The sequence below is a fragment of the Xenopus laevis genome, chromosome 4S (assembly GCF_017654675.1).
Source record: "Xenopus laevis strain J_2021 chromosome 4S, Xenopus_laevis_v10.1, whole genome shotgun sequence".
In the NCBI taxonomy this organism is placed as follows: domain Eukaryota; kingdom Metazoa; phylum Chordata; class Amphibia; order Anura; family Pipidae; genus Xenopus; species Xenopus laevis.
The window spans coordinates 13,024,633-13,040,361 of record NC_054378.1 but is presented as its reverse complement, the minus strand read 5'-3'; the positions used below and the strand labels follow the sequence as shown (position 1 = coordinate 13,040,361).

Here is a 15,729-nt window from a genome sequence, read left to right as displayed (position 1 = left end):
ATGTGGGAAATCATGGACTCCCAACACCAATGCAAGACAGGGAATGAGATAAAATCCTCAATACAGGGGCCAGAGGGGACTGAAAGAGGTAAGAGATTGGGCAAAATGCCAGAATAAGTGCTCTCACACACTGCATTAATTGAAAGGTATGGCTAGAAATGGAAGGTATGACTAGAGAATGAGATTTATACAAGGTAGGGTCACATACATAAAAGCAACTAGGTAGGGCCCAGAGAATGAAAGCATTTACCTAACTATAGAGGGGGCAGATCCAACAGCCCCGAGGGAACAGGGGCCAGTAAGGGGGGTGATGGAGGTGACCTGTGATTTTACATATATTGCAGATCACCCAAAAAAAAGCTTTTTTGCAGGGAGCCCAAACCCCCAAAGTCATCCAACTTAGAGAGTTGAGGTGGTCAAACAAAGGCCAAAAAAGCTTTGTATGGGGCCAACTGTAGGGCCTGAACAACCAATATCTGGCTTAAAATCAGCCAATGATTGGATCAGCCCTACTTGGCCCAGAATGTATGGCCAAAAAGGGGCCATATCCAATAGTTTGGTAACTTCCCCAAATGAGCTGAGCTATCCATGCCTAACCTTTAGGCAATAGAAAGTAATAGAGAATAACAGCAAGGCAGAGAAGGGAGCCACACGCACGCCAAGGCAGTTGAGTAACTAAATGTTACTAGGCCTTACAGCAAAATCATTTTAGGTCCCCAGCAGTCTGTGAAATCTTCCAATAAGTCCAAAAGAAATGTTGACCTGTTAACTGGTACTGGATTCATTAGGTTACATGTTAATCTGCATGTGCCAGCAAGACCAACTGTGACATGAGCAATATGCTCTCCACTCTGACAGGTTGCACTCTGGGAAATTCCATTAGAATACAATGAGAGAGAGACTGACAGCTCCATTGGTTCCTCTGTGTGGCTTTGTAACTAATAATGCTTAACACCTGGAAAACTTTCATTATTGATGCCCAGATATAAACCCAACAGTCACCTACACTGTATGAATGACAAGCCATGCCCAGTACTTTATGAAATTAAATGTACAGCACCCAGGGAGGGTTACCACCATTTCTGGATAAAACAAAGCTTTCTTAAAGAAACAGTTATACTTTGCCAATCATACGATTGTTTTGCAAGTGAAGAAATAAAGTGACAACTGATAAAAGTTCATTGTGGGACAAATCATGCCAATCTGAACCAAACAAAGGCACTGATCCTTAACATTACTCTACAAACAACATGGTTCCAATATTTAAAGGAGAATGAAACCCATGCTTTAATCATAGGGCCCCTGCTTTGGGCCAAATTCCCTCTTCCAACAGTAACAATGTGACCTTCTAGAATGGTCCTGTTGCCCTGTGCCTGAGCTCAAAATGCACATCTGCTCAGCAGGGATGTATTTAGGAGGTGTCCTAGGCACTGGACCTCAGGCCACCCCATTCCTTCAGTGATTGGCACATGTGCAGTACCCCTGTACAGTTGGTACATTTGTCAACTGCAAAGAGGGGCCAGGCCGAGACTGGCAATCTGCGGATTCTGCCAAATGCTATTTTTTTTAGATGTGGCCCTCGGGTAAATAGAAAACCCAACCCTGCTGCTCAGTAAGGTTGGAGGCCACTACATCTATCTTCCAACCCTGTTGCACACCTCTGAATTTTAGTATGAGGGAGCAAGGGTGTTCTCATTGGATAGACTCTCCTTCAGAATGGAAAGCAATGATCAAATGAATCCCCATGCCACCTGGGAATGCAGATTTACCAGAACCTCCTGCAATCCAACCACCAGTTTGCTCTGATAATGTCAACTGCTGATGTCCCTTCTTGGAAAGTGGATCGGTCTCTAGCCCTAGAAGCAATAGGGGCTACAACTCCTTTGTATTTCCATTTATAACATCTTGTTTAACCACTGGACAAACCAACTCTATGCCAATTAGGCAATATTCAAGAAAAGTGCAGTTAGGTGACACAAAAATTAGGCCGCATAGGGCTATCAAGATAAACTTTTGCGTGAATCCTTACGTTTTATATGGTATATGTGCTATATACATACAAGTTCAGTAACATCCAAACCAAGTCTTACCTGGATGCATCAAAGCTGTCATAAGATCCAACAGTATAGTGCCGGAAGAGCTTTTTGGTTCTGTCGGTGCGTGTCTCTAGAGGAGAAAAATTAAATAAAACATATAATTATAGGGTTAAATTGTGAGATAATCCGACTCCGAGAAACTGATCGGGATTAAAAGAAAACAAAGTACAGCAACAAGTTGCCAAAACACGTTTGAGCTCAAGCCCCCGCTCGCTCGCAATCATTTCTGAAGCTGCGACATCTGTTCGCTATATAAATATCACTTGGAGACAGCGAGCCTTTTCAATCAGGCAGACAGTCTCAAGTGATGGAGGGGAATTTTCTAAAGTGGCTGCTGATTAACATCTTGTGCCGGTTTTGCCTTATTACATTAATGGGTGATCAATGGAAGGGATTTAATACGCAGTTCGCTGCACTAGGGTGTTGGGCAGCAATGTGAAATGTAAGGCAGATGCAGATTCCAATATCATTGCATTGTAAAGCCTACAATAAACAAGTGAATTATATTGTGGATTTTAGACATATTTCCCTATGAGGATGGCACAATGCCTAGTGGCACCCACATTTACCCAAACTGTAACTGAAGCTTCAAAGGAAGAATCAAGTTAAAATCATACAGGTGATCCATTTGTCCAGAGACCGCAGCCGATACCCCACAAACTGCTGGATTTTTATGCACTTCTGCCCACTCAGAACCTGAACATGTAGAATGCATGAACTAGTGTCTTCAGTGTTGCTTAATTTGTGGTTATGAGCTGTGTGCTATGATCAACAGTTTTTCTTTACTGCATACATTTGTTGTGGATCAATGAGCAGTTGCCGCAGGCATTATTATTTTAAAAGCTCCTAAAAACAGAACATTTTATCAGTAATTTGATTCTGAATATTCCCAGCTTTAGGAATACCACCTCTATTTGTTCATTGACTAGTCTCATACAGTGCATTTTGTCCAAGACCTCAACGTGCTTTCTAAACTGAGCTTAATCTACAACTCTACCACACCCCTGCATTTCCAGGCCAGCGATACCTTTCTTCTGCATGGAAGAAATATCCTCCATCTACATGTAAGTCCCAACTTCTGCATATAGAGCTCAGTAACATTCCATCTACAGTTAAGCTAAGCAACAACTCTGCATTTCCATGTAAGCCCTCTATCTACATGTAAAAAACATACTCCATCTACATATGTCACACACTTTGCATGTACTGTTTAACTACACCCCTGCATCACCAGCTAAGCAATGCCCTCCATCTACATGTAAAAACACATACTCCATCTACATATCATATAAGCCACACACTCTGCATGTACAGCTTACTGTAACTACACACCTGTATCACCAGGTAAGCAATGCCCTCCATCTACATGTAAAAACACATACTCCATCTACATATCATATAAGCCACACACTCTGCATGTACAGCTTACTGTAACTACACACCTGTATCACCAGGTAAGCAATGCCCTCCATCTACATGCAAGACAAACACTCCATCTACATGTATGGCGCACCCTTTTCATGTAAAGCTAAACAACATCCCGGCATCACCATGCACAAAATGCCCTCTACATTTAAGAAACACCCTTTAGCTACATTTATGCCTCCATTTCCATGCATTCTACAGGAGGTATACTCAGGCTACATCATGCCTGACATTGACAGCTTCTGCGAGTTGCAATTTACTAGCAGTTGCAGAGTCTTAGGTAGGGTTGCTACCTGACCTAGCCATTAAAATAGCAGTTAAAGCCAGGGCTGGCATTACAAATTTATTGCCAATGTTGATGACATTGCTCCGTCCATCAATGTCAGCACCCTGTCATCAGTCAACCCATTTACTGCCCCTTTACGATATTGGCCGCCCCCTAGCATACCCAGCCAGTATTCCCCTTCACTAAAGGTAGCAATCCTAGCTTTAGGCCAGGGTTGGCCTTGCCTTCCAGAATACCCGGGGAACTGGTGGGCCCCAGCCCAAGACAATTCCCATCAGGCTTTTCTTATTTCTACACTACGCCTATAATGTTTATCACTACCTACATCATATTGCTGTGTGAGTGGGCCTGGTGTTAGGTTCTCTGAGGCCCAGTCTGGCAATGTCTCAACTGGAGCACAAGTTTTCAAGTCAGATTAAAATAGACCCTTTACTTAGTGATTTCCCTACACTCAATGCTGTAAGCGCTAGCTTTCCCTTTAACACAGGAAGTGACCTCACAGTTAACAGTCTAAATATAATATAAGGCCTCATTACCATCAGAGCTGCCTTTCTCTGCACATCAACATACTGTTTTCTGTGTGTTTTTTTTAATGGTTTATAATTATCTCTCCTAACCTATAATTATCCCCAAGTAGCAAGAAGAAAGGCAGGCAGCAGGATTCAGGCACAGCCGTCCCTTTCAAGCATTATCTGAAGCATGCAATATATTACCCAGCCAAACAACTGCATTGTAATCCTAGCCATAATGACCAAATGAGATGTATTTCCTTGAAACACAAACCAGTGATTTGTTTCCCCTTTAATTTATTTTAATCTTCCCTTCTCCAGTAAAGCATAACAACATGATTTGGATTCAATGGGTATCTTATTTTACCTGCTGCAAAGAAAGTTTTGATATTCCCTGCCAGGTGTGACATGCAATTCAGTGTATCTTTTTAAAAATGATAACCAGATAATAAAATATCTACAGGCTAAAATAGAAACAACCTGGCAGATACTGCTTTCAATGGCAATTACAAATAATTTTAAAACCAGTGCAAATGTGCAGTAAATAAATGTATATTGCAATTATATTTTCTTTTACCTTTTCCTTACAAGCCACATATTTGTTTTCTGTAGGAATCATGGTGACCCACCATCAACAGCATGGTTGACCATTGTTGGGGGCTGATCCATAGGTTCAAGAACCCCAACTTAATATTTAAAAAAAAGAAAAAAGATTTGACTTAACTGTCTAAAATAATTGTAAATGCCCTTTACAGGGGCTAAGCCTCCCGCACCTACATGTGAAAGCACACCCATGCGCATAAAGTGCAAGTCCCCCATGCATGTGACATAAGAGTGGGGAGCGTGCCCACCATCTCTATACCACATACATGATCCTAATAAGTGAGCCAGGAGACTAGCCCATTATGCAAATTTGTGCCACCAAACATGGCTGCCCTCACTGCAAGCTCCTTGGGGAAAATTAGTATTATTTCCCCCAACTGGAGTTCAGGCTCTATTAATCCACACCTCCAGTGGGAGAAATAATTTTTCTGTGACAGGTGCCCTTTAAGACCTGTTACACTAATATCTGATGTTCTTATTATGATATACAGTATCTATGCCCCCATTCCCTCTGAGAACCCTGTGTTTTTAGGGGCCTAGGTCAAAAGATCTCTGCTCTACCCTAATACCATCCCTGATTAGAGAACTGGAGAATTTTAGTGTGGCTCCTGGCACTTTATCGAATACCTGTACAGATGTGTTATTCATTTTACCGCAAATCTTGGGTGACAAAAGTGAGTTTTTGGGGTGCTATAATCTGCCCTCTCCTTACTAGTGACAGGGTGCTGTTTGTGATTGTAGGACATATTGCAGTGATCTCTCTAATATTGGTGGGAAACAAATCTGCATTCTCTGCACTGCTTGTTCAGACTCCAGAAACATTCAAGCAGAATCTAGCAGATTACCAGACCTTGTGTTCCATTGTTTCAAGAGTCAGAACCAGAGAAATGAAAGGGACAGAAAAAAATACTGCTTCCAAATTGCAATGACTCTAAACCATCTTAAAACCATTATTTAAAGTGACTCAGAATGACATTTTCTTTCATTATTCCAAAAAAATGAGGGCGGAGATCCCCTTTAATAGCATTAGCAAATAAGGAAGCTTAGCAAGACAAAGAAGAAACAGTCCACGCAATTGAATGTAACTTTATGAATACTGGAAACTGATGACCATTACTATAAAGTGCATACATTTTAGAAATATCTCTGAGATTGTTCTTAGTCGTAACTGTTATTTATATAGCGCTGGCACATTTTGTTTTATAGAGAATATGAATCATTCCCATCAGTCCCTGCCCCTGTGGAGATTACAATCTAAAGTCTGTATCCCATTCACACTCACTATGCTTATGCACCTTTAATTCTTACCCAGCACATGTCGTTTCCTAATCCTGCAAATAAACCCCCTCTCCTTTCATCCTAGTCTGCCTGTTTGGCTGGGTGGCGCGGCGTCTGTATGCAGAAGCACGCGTGCAGGTGATTTAAATACAAAGGGTTCACCTGTGTGTCAGAACAAATCACTCACCAGACTCGACCGCTGAGAGAGGAGATTTACTGCACAAAATTGCAGACACTCATCTCACTTGGAAGTCATGGCACAAAAAAGTAAGGGATAGAAATCCTGTTTTTTTTTTTTACAGGAAACAATGAGTGTGTGTTAAAATATAATAAATGGATCATGTTAATTACTGACTTGACAGTCTCTCTGTTTCTGCAGGAATCACAATAGTGCTATGGAAAAAACACTTACACAATGAAAGGCACACAAGAATCTTTACAAAATCACTTCTGTCAACACAAAAGCACTTCTGTCATTTTGCCAAACAAATGCACACGAGACAGTACCTCCGAAATGCACTTTCTTCTTAAATTTTGAACTCTCGGCCATAGTTTGCAATCTGGATGTAACCATGGCACAGTCAGACACTTCGCCTGCCCATTCCCGAAGGAGACGCCCCCCGTTCCGCTGGCGTTACTTCATGATCATTTTTCTTTTAAATGATTGTCTTGCTGTAAAGTTTGTTAATTTTTTTAACCTCCAAATTACAGAATTGTAATCCAAGCGAGTACATAAACTTTCCCCAAAAAAATAGAATTGTATTTTGGACCCCAAAAAAGAAAAAAAAAACCAAGAAAAAAAAAAACCATGAAAGCCGGATGGTGCTGTTTTACACAAGTTGTAAGCTGGGAATAAGGAGCGCAGCCTTCTGAGCCCACTCTCTGTAGCAACGCGCTCTCGTTCTCTGCAGCAAGTTACCATGGAAATGCATCAGTCACCAGTCTAAATAAGTGCGGGTGAAGGACGACTGAAAACCTACAGCGATTACGCATGTCATTAGAAAGGAAAAGAAAGATTCAATTCATTTATTGGAAACATGGCATAGCGCAGAGTCTGATTTTCTGGCTTTTTTTCACCTCAGAAATCATTTATTTTTATCTAAGCCACTACTTCCCCCCCCTTTTTTTTTTGCTCTCCTGGAGCCAATACACCTTTAAATTTTCTTTTGGATTTGTCTAATAGAAATATTAAGAGCTGATATTTTCCGATTATCCCTATCCCCCTCACTATTTTAGTGCAGGTTCAGTTTGCAGTTTCAGCCCTGTCTAAATTGCCATTGTCTCACATTCCATTCACACACACAGCCTCCTATTGCATTATAAGTCCCTAAAAGCTGGTGCATCCTAGCTTCTTGCGACATTAATGGAGGCATGTAAAACTGACTGCCCCCTTCCCACTTTGGCATTTCAGTTTCCACATTTGTACGGTAAAATGTCCAGACAGAGGGATTGGTTGGTCGGGCAGGTGATATCAAGGGTGGATGATGGGCTATGACCCAGCAGTCCGCCATTGGCTGACTGAGGCCTCAATTAGTCCAGAGCTGACTTGGACTTGGCCAGCGGGACACCAAGAAAAACCTGGTGGGCCCATCACACCCAGACCTCCTCATGATTGTGGCAAAATGGGGGTTGCAGCACCGGGTATGCCACGATAAGAATGGAGTGGGGGCCCCTGAGGTAGCAGCCCTGTCGGGCCCCTTAAAGGAAAACTATGCCCCCATAATGAATAATGAATACTTGAGCACCAGATAGTTTATATCAAATTAAGTGTCAAATTAAAGAATCTTATCAAACTGGAATATATATTTAAGTAAATGTTGCCCTTTTACATCTCTTGACTTGAACCACCATTTCGTGATGGTCTGTGTGCTGCCTCAGAGCAGGGCCGGGCCGCACAGGCGTCAAAGGCAAGCCGACGGATGCTGCACCGGCTTAGCGCGAGTGCACATTCGCAAGGTGGTGCTCGCATGTGCATGCACAGGAAAGACTGTGCTTTTAACTTCTTTTTTCATCCTGTGCATGCGGGAATTGGCGCGAACGTGCACATGCGTGAATTGGCGCGAGCCTGCGTTCTCACGCATGTGCAGGAGTGCAAAAAGAAGTAAAAAACCACAGAGAGTCGGGCACAGAGGGGACTGGACTGGGTGTAGGAGACACAGGAGGTACGTGCCTGGCGCACCCCCAGCTTTGCGCCCTAGGCACATGCCTACTCTGCCTACCCCTTGGCCTGGCCGCAGAGATCACCTGACCAGAAATACTGCAACTGTAACAGGAAGAAGTGTGGAAGCAAAAGACAGAACTCTGTCTGTTAATTGGCTCATGTGACCTAACATGTAGGGTTTGTTTGTGTGCACCGCGAATCATATGATCCCAGGAGGTGGCCCTTATTTTTTATAATGGCAGTTTTCTATTTATGATTACCCAATGGCACATACTACTAAAAAAGTATATTATTATGGAAATAGTTTATTTCTGACACAGGGTTTTACATATGAGCTGTTTATGTTGTTTAAGGGTTATAGTTTTCCTTTAAACCCCAGTAAGATACTAGGCAAAACTTCTGACTCAGTGCGCCCATAATGGCTGCCTTGCTTATGGTAAAAGTATTTTGAGAAAAGCTGTGTATATTATTAAAAAAACCACGATTCATTTATCTTATCAGAAGTGGCTTATACATATATGTACAGCTTTTACTTTGAGCAACCATTTTGTGATGTTGTGTGTGATCACCTGACAGGAAATAATGCAGGGTCTGTCTGTGAGAGGAAGGATCGTGTGAGACAAGACATGTCTCTGTTCATCATTGGCTGATGTAACCTAGCATGTGTATGTGCCCATAGTTTGGGTGTGAACACAGTGCCAAAAGGGCTCACGTTATTATATATAAAATACTGTATATACAGTATCTATGGTTTTTTGTTTTTTTTTAGACAAAATATGAAACAGTGATTAAACACTTGTGGGGTTGTGCAATAAAAGGCACTAAGTTTGCCCAGGTGTGGTAACCCATAGCAACCAATCAGCAGGTAACATTTACTGGTCACTTGGTTGCTACGGGTAACTGCTCCTGGGCAAACTCAGTGCCTTGTTTTTTACATATGGGGTTTTTATTTTTAAAGCCCTGCAAAGATCAGGGGGTATCGTTTCTGTTTTTAATTGGGGATGAATGCTTATTTTATGCCGTTGAATTAAATTCCCTTTGCGATATTACTACCTAAGTACGTGAGGTTGAACCAACACCAAACATAGAATCGCAAGGAAAGGTATGTACGCTGAAAAAACAAAAACCAAGCAGCTTGGTGCCCCTGATATTGCCATACAGTGAGTGTATAAATGCAGTTTGTATTGTTTCACGCAATGGCTTATCGTTGTAGGTTGGACAGGACTACACACAGGTCCCCCTAGTGGTCATAAAAAGCTTGATTTATGCAGATATTGCCCGTAGATAAGTTTAATATTGTCAATATTATGTTCCAACACTTATCAGTTTGGTAGGTCTAATTTATATATATGAACGGCTTTCATTGACCCCTACCACACAATTACCCCTGTCTCAGGGGCGATCCTGCCCAATTTGCCGCCCAAGGCGGCCTTGGTTTTTGCTGCCCCCCGCCACTCACCTTCAGCACCGGACGGGGGTTCCACGTTGCTAGTGCAGAGAGTACAATTGCGCTCTCTGCACTAGAAGAGCGAATTTGCCACCCCTGGCAACCAGGGGGGCGCTGCCGCCTGATGTGAGTGCCTCAACTCGCCTCATTGGCGGAGCGCCCCAGCCCTGTCTGGAAGAGTTAAGCTGGCCATAGACGTACACATATAATGGTACGAATCCTTGATTCGTACGATTTTCGGACTGTGTGTGGAGTGTCCCGACATTTTTCGTGCCATGGCGATCGGTTGTTCAGTCGATTGGACAGGTTAGTAAATTTCTGTCAGCTGCCGATAATATCTCTATATGTATTGCTGATCTGACGATATTCAGTGGGAGACTGTCACCAGCTTTTGTCGGACATAAACTTTCGTATGATTGCTGTCAGGGGCAGAACATCGTCTGATCTGTTCTTTTACTCCTTTATTCAAACTGAAGGTTAGTGGCAGGTCATTAGATTGGGACGTCCGTTCTTTGTCCGATATTGCAGGTAAACCTGCACGTCTATGACCATCTTTAGAGATTGACACAGACCAGGTAATACAGGAAAGGCGAAACGAGGACTTGGACCACCTCTTTCAAAAATAGCTGCACCCTAGGCAAGTACCTCTGCTGCCTACCCCTAGGTTCAGTTATTGCAACATAGAGGCAGTTTTGTGTAAAAGCGCAGGCCAAGAAACTCCCCCTCTGCACCCATCTGCTCTCAATTATGTCTGCACCTAGAGGCATTACATGCCGAAATCTGCTCTGTGTGGCTGCACCCCACAAAAAAGTCTTTAGATAGGAAGGCGTGCACTGGAGCTAACCTACTCCCTCTCCACACCCACTCGCAGGTGCGTGGCTGTCCATACAGTCAGAAAAAGTGCACATTTTCCAGGTGTAAAGAGGCTATAGGGGAAGAGTGGGGCATGGCATGTGGACAGTAAGGCAGGGCTCCAGGCCTAGTAGCACCAATACTTATTCTAGGGACACAAAACGCTATGCCCTTACCAGGGGCATAACTACATAGGAAGCAGACCCTGCGGCTGCAAGGGGCCCCTGGAGATATAAGGGGCCCCATGAGGCCCTAATTAATGAGCATTTCAATATATATTGTTAAAGCGGACCGTCACCCAGACGCAAGAATCTGTATAATAAAAGTCCTTTTCAAATTAAACATGAAATCCAATTTCTATTTTTTCATTCATTCATAGCTGTTGTAAGCTCATTTAAAAATCTGGGTTGTCAATCAAATATTGTCTGCCCCTCCTCTATGCCTAGGCTTAGAGGCAGGGCAGACAATTGCTTTCACTTTCCATTCAGCACTTACTAGATGTTTCTGCTCTCCCCACATTCCCCCGTTCTCTCCACCATTTAATTGTGTAGCCAGGACATGGGGATGGACATCAGGTCCCCCATTCTGGTAAACAAACAAGATTCTGAGATGATGCAAGGCTTGCTTTAATAACAGTGTCCACAAAATGGCTCCTGCCTGCTTGTTATAATTATGAGTTCCCAGATGGAAACAATATTCAAATAATTTATATAGTGTAATTAAAGTTTATTTTGCTTGACTAATGTAATAAAATAGGATTTTGAATATTTATTTTGGGTGATGGCCCCCTTTAAAACAGCCTCTGGATATGGTGGAGGCCCTAAAATGGATTTGCTGTGGGGCCCAGTAACATCAAGTTACGTGACCGTACCTTACTGTTTATAGTACAAGGGAGAGCTTACTTGAATTTTGTGGAGGGGGGTTCAAGAGCCTCTTCTCCATGTAAAATTTAGTTTGGATTGTTTTTGTGCACATATCATAATTACAGATAAATTGATATAGTTTTGGAGGCATGTTGGTTCGGGTGGCTGTACCCCCAAATATGTTCAGTTTGTGGGAAGGAGGAGGAGAATAATAAAGTCATCTTTAAAATGGTGTCAGCATCACTTTAACTGCAGCGTAGCCTGGATTACCCCACCCCCTAAATCATACAATATCGGATAGTGTTTCCCAGTCTGTGAGTGACACTGTATTGTTGCACATAATAACAGCATGTTGTGTTGTGCATTAATTTCCTAGAAGTGTAACAACAGAGTTTGCTGAGCCTGATGTGTCATAGTGACTGTCATCCTTCCTACACTTCATAGTTTCAATTATGAAGAATAATGACACTTTGCCAGTCAGACGGCCGCGGTCGGTTATCTAGAAGATACTGGGCCAATGGGTCACACAGTAAAATACTTTATAGGGCAATGGCACCTAATGAGATTGCAGGCTGATTTCTGGCAGCAAAATGCCATTTCCCTTCAATGTATCTAAATGCTGGTGCACTCAGAAGGTCAGGCGACTATTACTGGACAATGTGACAGTTAGCGATTCTGAGCGATGATTACCTGCAAGGTCTGTGTGTTTTCCATTCAGGGCAATTGCAAGGATTTTGCTGTCTGCTAAACCCCCCTCCACACACATTTGGGGGGCCTTGACAAATACACAGTTCCAATATATTTGTGCAAACGGAAAATGGATAATTCTAATAATCCCTAAAGTTTGGGGGTCCCGAAAACCATGTTTCTGTGAGGCTGCCCTGTATGTGTTCATGAAATACTGGCAGTTAGGGTTTTAAGTCATGTTTATATCTCCATGCAAAAGTACATTACAAACCTCTGGGGCCAATTAGAGTATTTAGAATTTTCTGAAAGTAACAAGAGATTAGCGCTCTGAGCCCCATCCACACAAAGTCATCAGTACACAAGGGGCCGGCGTTGTATCCTGCATAAAAGGATATTCTCGGAGTGCAGTGTGTTGGGGGGTCGTTCTCATGGAAAACAAATGACAGAGGCCATGGTGGGAGGTTTAGAAGAAATGCACAGGCTTGTGCCCAGTGCTAATACATATGGTATTCAGATTGAACAGATTACCCTACAAATAGGGGTCAGGAGACCTTGAGCAGCGGCACAAAACATCCAGCCCTAGGATAAAGTAATGATAATAATCAAGATAATTCCCATCTCTCTTAGGGCTCTTACTGACGAGCGGTTGTAGCTGCCCTCCCCTGCGTTCCGTTTTTCTGCATTCAGCCGCAGGGGAGCGCAGGAATAGACGCATTTAGCTTTTTCCAATGGGGCTGTACTCACAAAAGCGAACGCAGGTTGAGACGCAACATGCTGCATTTTTCCTTCGGCCCGCGCCTACACGCGTCTGTGTGAGTACAGCCCCATTGCAAAAAGCTAAATGCGTCTATTCCTGCGCTCCCCTGCGGCTGAACGCAGAAAAACGGAACGCAGGGGAGAAGGAAGACACAATTACCATTCTTCAGCAGGTACATCAGAGACTAATTAAGGGTCAATTGAATGTGCCGGGTTCCTCTTTTGGGCACTGAAACCAACCATCCCCCTACCCCCCCGCCCCCCAATAATCCTCAATTTTGCAGAAGCTTAAAAGGGATGTAACCCCCCTAGGGATGCACCGAATCCAGGATTCGGTTCGGGATTCGGGCTTTTTCAGCAGGATTTGGATTCGGCCAAATCCTTCTGCCCAGCCGAACCGAATTCAAATCCTAATTAGCATATGCAAATGAGGGGCAGGGAGGGAAATCGGGTGACCTTTTGTCACAAAACAAGGAAGTAAAAGATGTTTTCCCCTTCCCACCCCTAATTTGCATATCGGTTCGGTATTCGGCCGAATCTTTTGCAAATGATTCGGGGATTCGGCCGAATCCAAAATAGTGGATTCGGTGCATCTCTAAAACCCACAAAATATATTCTGTTAATATTTTGTGATTAGAAGTAACTTTCCACTATACATTCATTAAAAATGTCAAAAACGTTCCCTGTCTAATGGGACCTCGTGAATCCTGATGGCGGCCCTAGCATACCATATTTTCTGTGAGTTTTAAAGCTATGTGAAAACATACCTCCCAACATTTTGAAAATATAAAGAGGGACAAAAATATTTGCTGCACAGTGCGAGGCAACAGTTTTTGACCATGCCCATTTTTCTGGCCACACCCCCTAATTACCGTGTTCATTTTACAAAATTTGGAAGGTTATGAACACATTTCTGTGGTTTTTATGTGTTATAACAGTTTTGCTAATGAAGGTAAATTGCCCTTTAAGATGCAAGTCACAGTTTCCCCAAGAGACCCGTTTATCTTAAATTGTTACAATTGTTTCTTTGATGATCTTAAATTGTTACAAAAGTATCTAAGTGCACCTGGTGGTTGTACTGGGCTCTCTGCCAAAAGCCAATTAAGTTAGAAACTTTGTATCTTTTTCTGGCTGTTCAGTGCAGGAGATCAAAGAGAAAGTCGGGACATTTCAGTAACTGCGGCTCAGCGGTTTGAGCTGTCGAAACCGGTATGTGAAAATGTAATTGCTTCAGTAAGCATGATCTGTCTGAATGTTTGTATTCTCTGCACTATTGGTTCCGGCATGTGAAACTATATAGCAGCAGCCAATTCTTGTCTCATGAGTCAGGAGCAGAAGTGCAAAGAAAAGAAACAATTAGGAAAGGCTTTCAGTAGCAATAACATTTATACATAACTTTAAAACCACTGAAACGTGTAATAAATGTATGTTGGGAAGTTGCTTAAATTTGGAAACACTTTCAATTCCTTTGTCAGAATAAGACCTTAAAGTGTATATTGAAGGTGAATGGAAATAAAGAGACCCTAATACTGTGTTTACTGCCTGCAATCACCCAACCCCAAGTAAGCAATCATTTCTTATATCTATTATCATTTAAAACAGATATGGGACCGGTTATCCAGAATGCCCGAGGCCTGGGGTTTCCCAGATAATGGATCTTCCTGTAATTTGGATCTTACCTTAACGCTACTAGAAAAACATGTAAACATTAAATAAACCCAATAAACTGGTTTTGATTCCAATAAGGATTAATTATATCTAAGTTTGGATCAAGTACAAGGTACTGTTTTATTATTACAGAGAAAAAGAAAATATTTTTTTTTAAATTTGGATTATTTTATTATAATGGAGTCTATGGCCATTTCTGTAATTTGGAGCATTCTGGATAACAGGTTTTCAGATTCCTGTAGTAGTTGTCAAACCACCTGTTCACAAGCAGCAATAGCACCAATAGCCAAGCTCTAGCTAGGGTCAGGCTGTGGGCACCACTAACAAATACTACTTTATGAGTGAGCCAGAGCAGAACATTGGCCTGGCTGGTTCTCCCGATGTCACATATACAGATAAAACCCCGTCGCGGCTGCGTGACAGTGCCTTCCACCCACAGAAAATATGTATGAAGATGGAGAGGATTTCCCAATTCGGTGGCTTCCAGCTGGGTTTTTAGTATTCCGCTTGAAACCATTCATTCAGAGCCAGACTGGCAAAGCAAATCACAGGGATCCTGACATCATATAAGAAAGGAAGATAAATGGTGTCTGCAAATAAGAGTCTGAATGAAGAAATCAAGGGACGGAGAATATTTGGGGATGAGAGTAATGCCTGATCTAAAAGGAAAAGGCTACAGGGCTCACTATGCCTGATTGGATAGGGCCATTTTTTTTATTAGGGGTGCACCGAATCCAGGATTCGGTTCAGGATTCAGCCTTTTTCAGCAGGATTCGGATTTGGCCGAATCCTTCTGCCCGGCCAAACCGAATCCGAATCCTGATTTGCAAATGCAAATTAGGGACGAGGAGGGAAATTGCCACAAAACAAGGAAGTAAAAAATGTTTTTCCCTTCCCACCCCCAATTTGCATATGCAAATCAGGATTCGGATTAGGTTCGGTATTTGGCCAAATCTTTTGTGAAGGATTCGGGGGTTCGGCCGAATCCAAAATAGTGGATTCGGTGCATCCCTAATTTTTATATAGGCACCCAAGGGCTCAGGCCTAAGTGGCAGGTTTAGTTGGGATCATTTAGGTGCCCATATGGAAAATAAAAAC

The 15,729-nt window shown here is 42.6% G+C and overlaps 1 protein-coding gene across 11 annotated transcripts in view; it reads right to left on the bottom strand.

Annotated features, from left to right (window-relative positions):
- Positions 1-15,729, bottom strand: part of shank2.S (SH3 and multiple ankyrin repeat domains 2 S homeolog) — a 299,657-nt gene that overhangs the window by 96,857 nt on the left and 187,071 nt on the right. For all 11 annotated transcript variants that reach the window (XM_041561943.1, XM_041561941.1, XM_018260197.2 and 8 more), the window contains one exon: positions 2,091-2,166. In XM_041561943.1, coding sequence (XP_041417877.1) covers positions 2,091-2,166 — 76 coding nt within the window. The remainder of the gene's footprint in view (positions 1-2,090; positions 2,167-15,729) is intronic.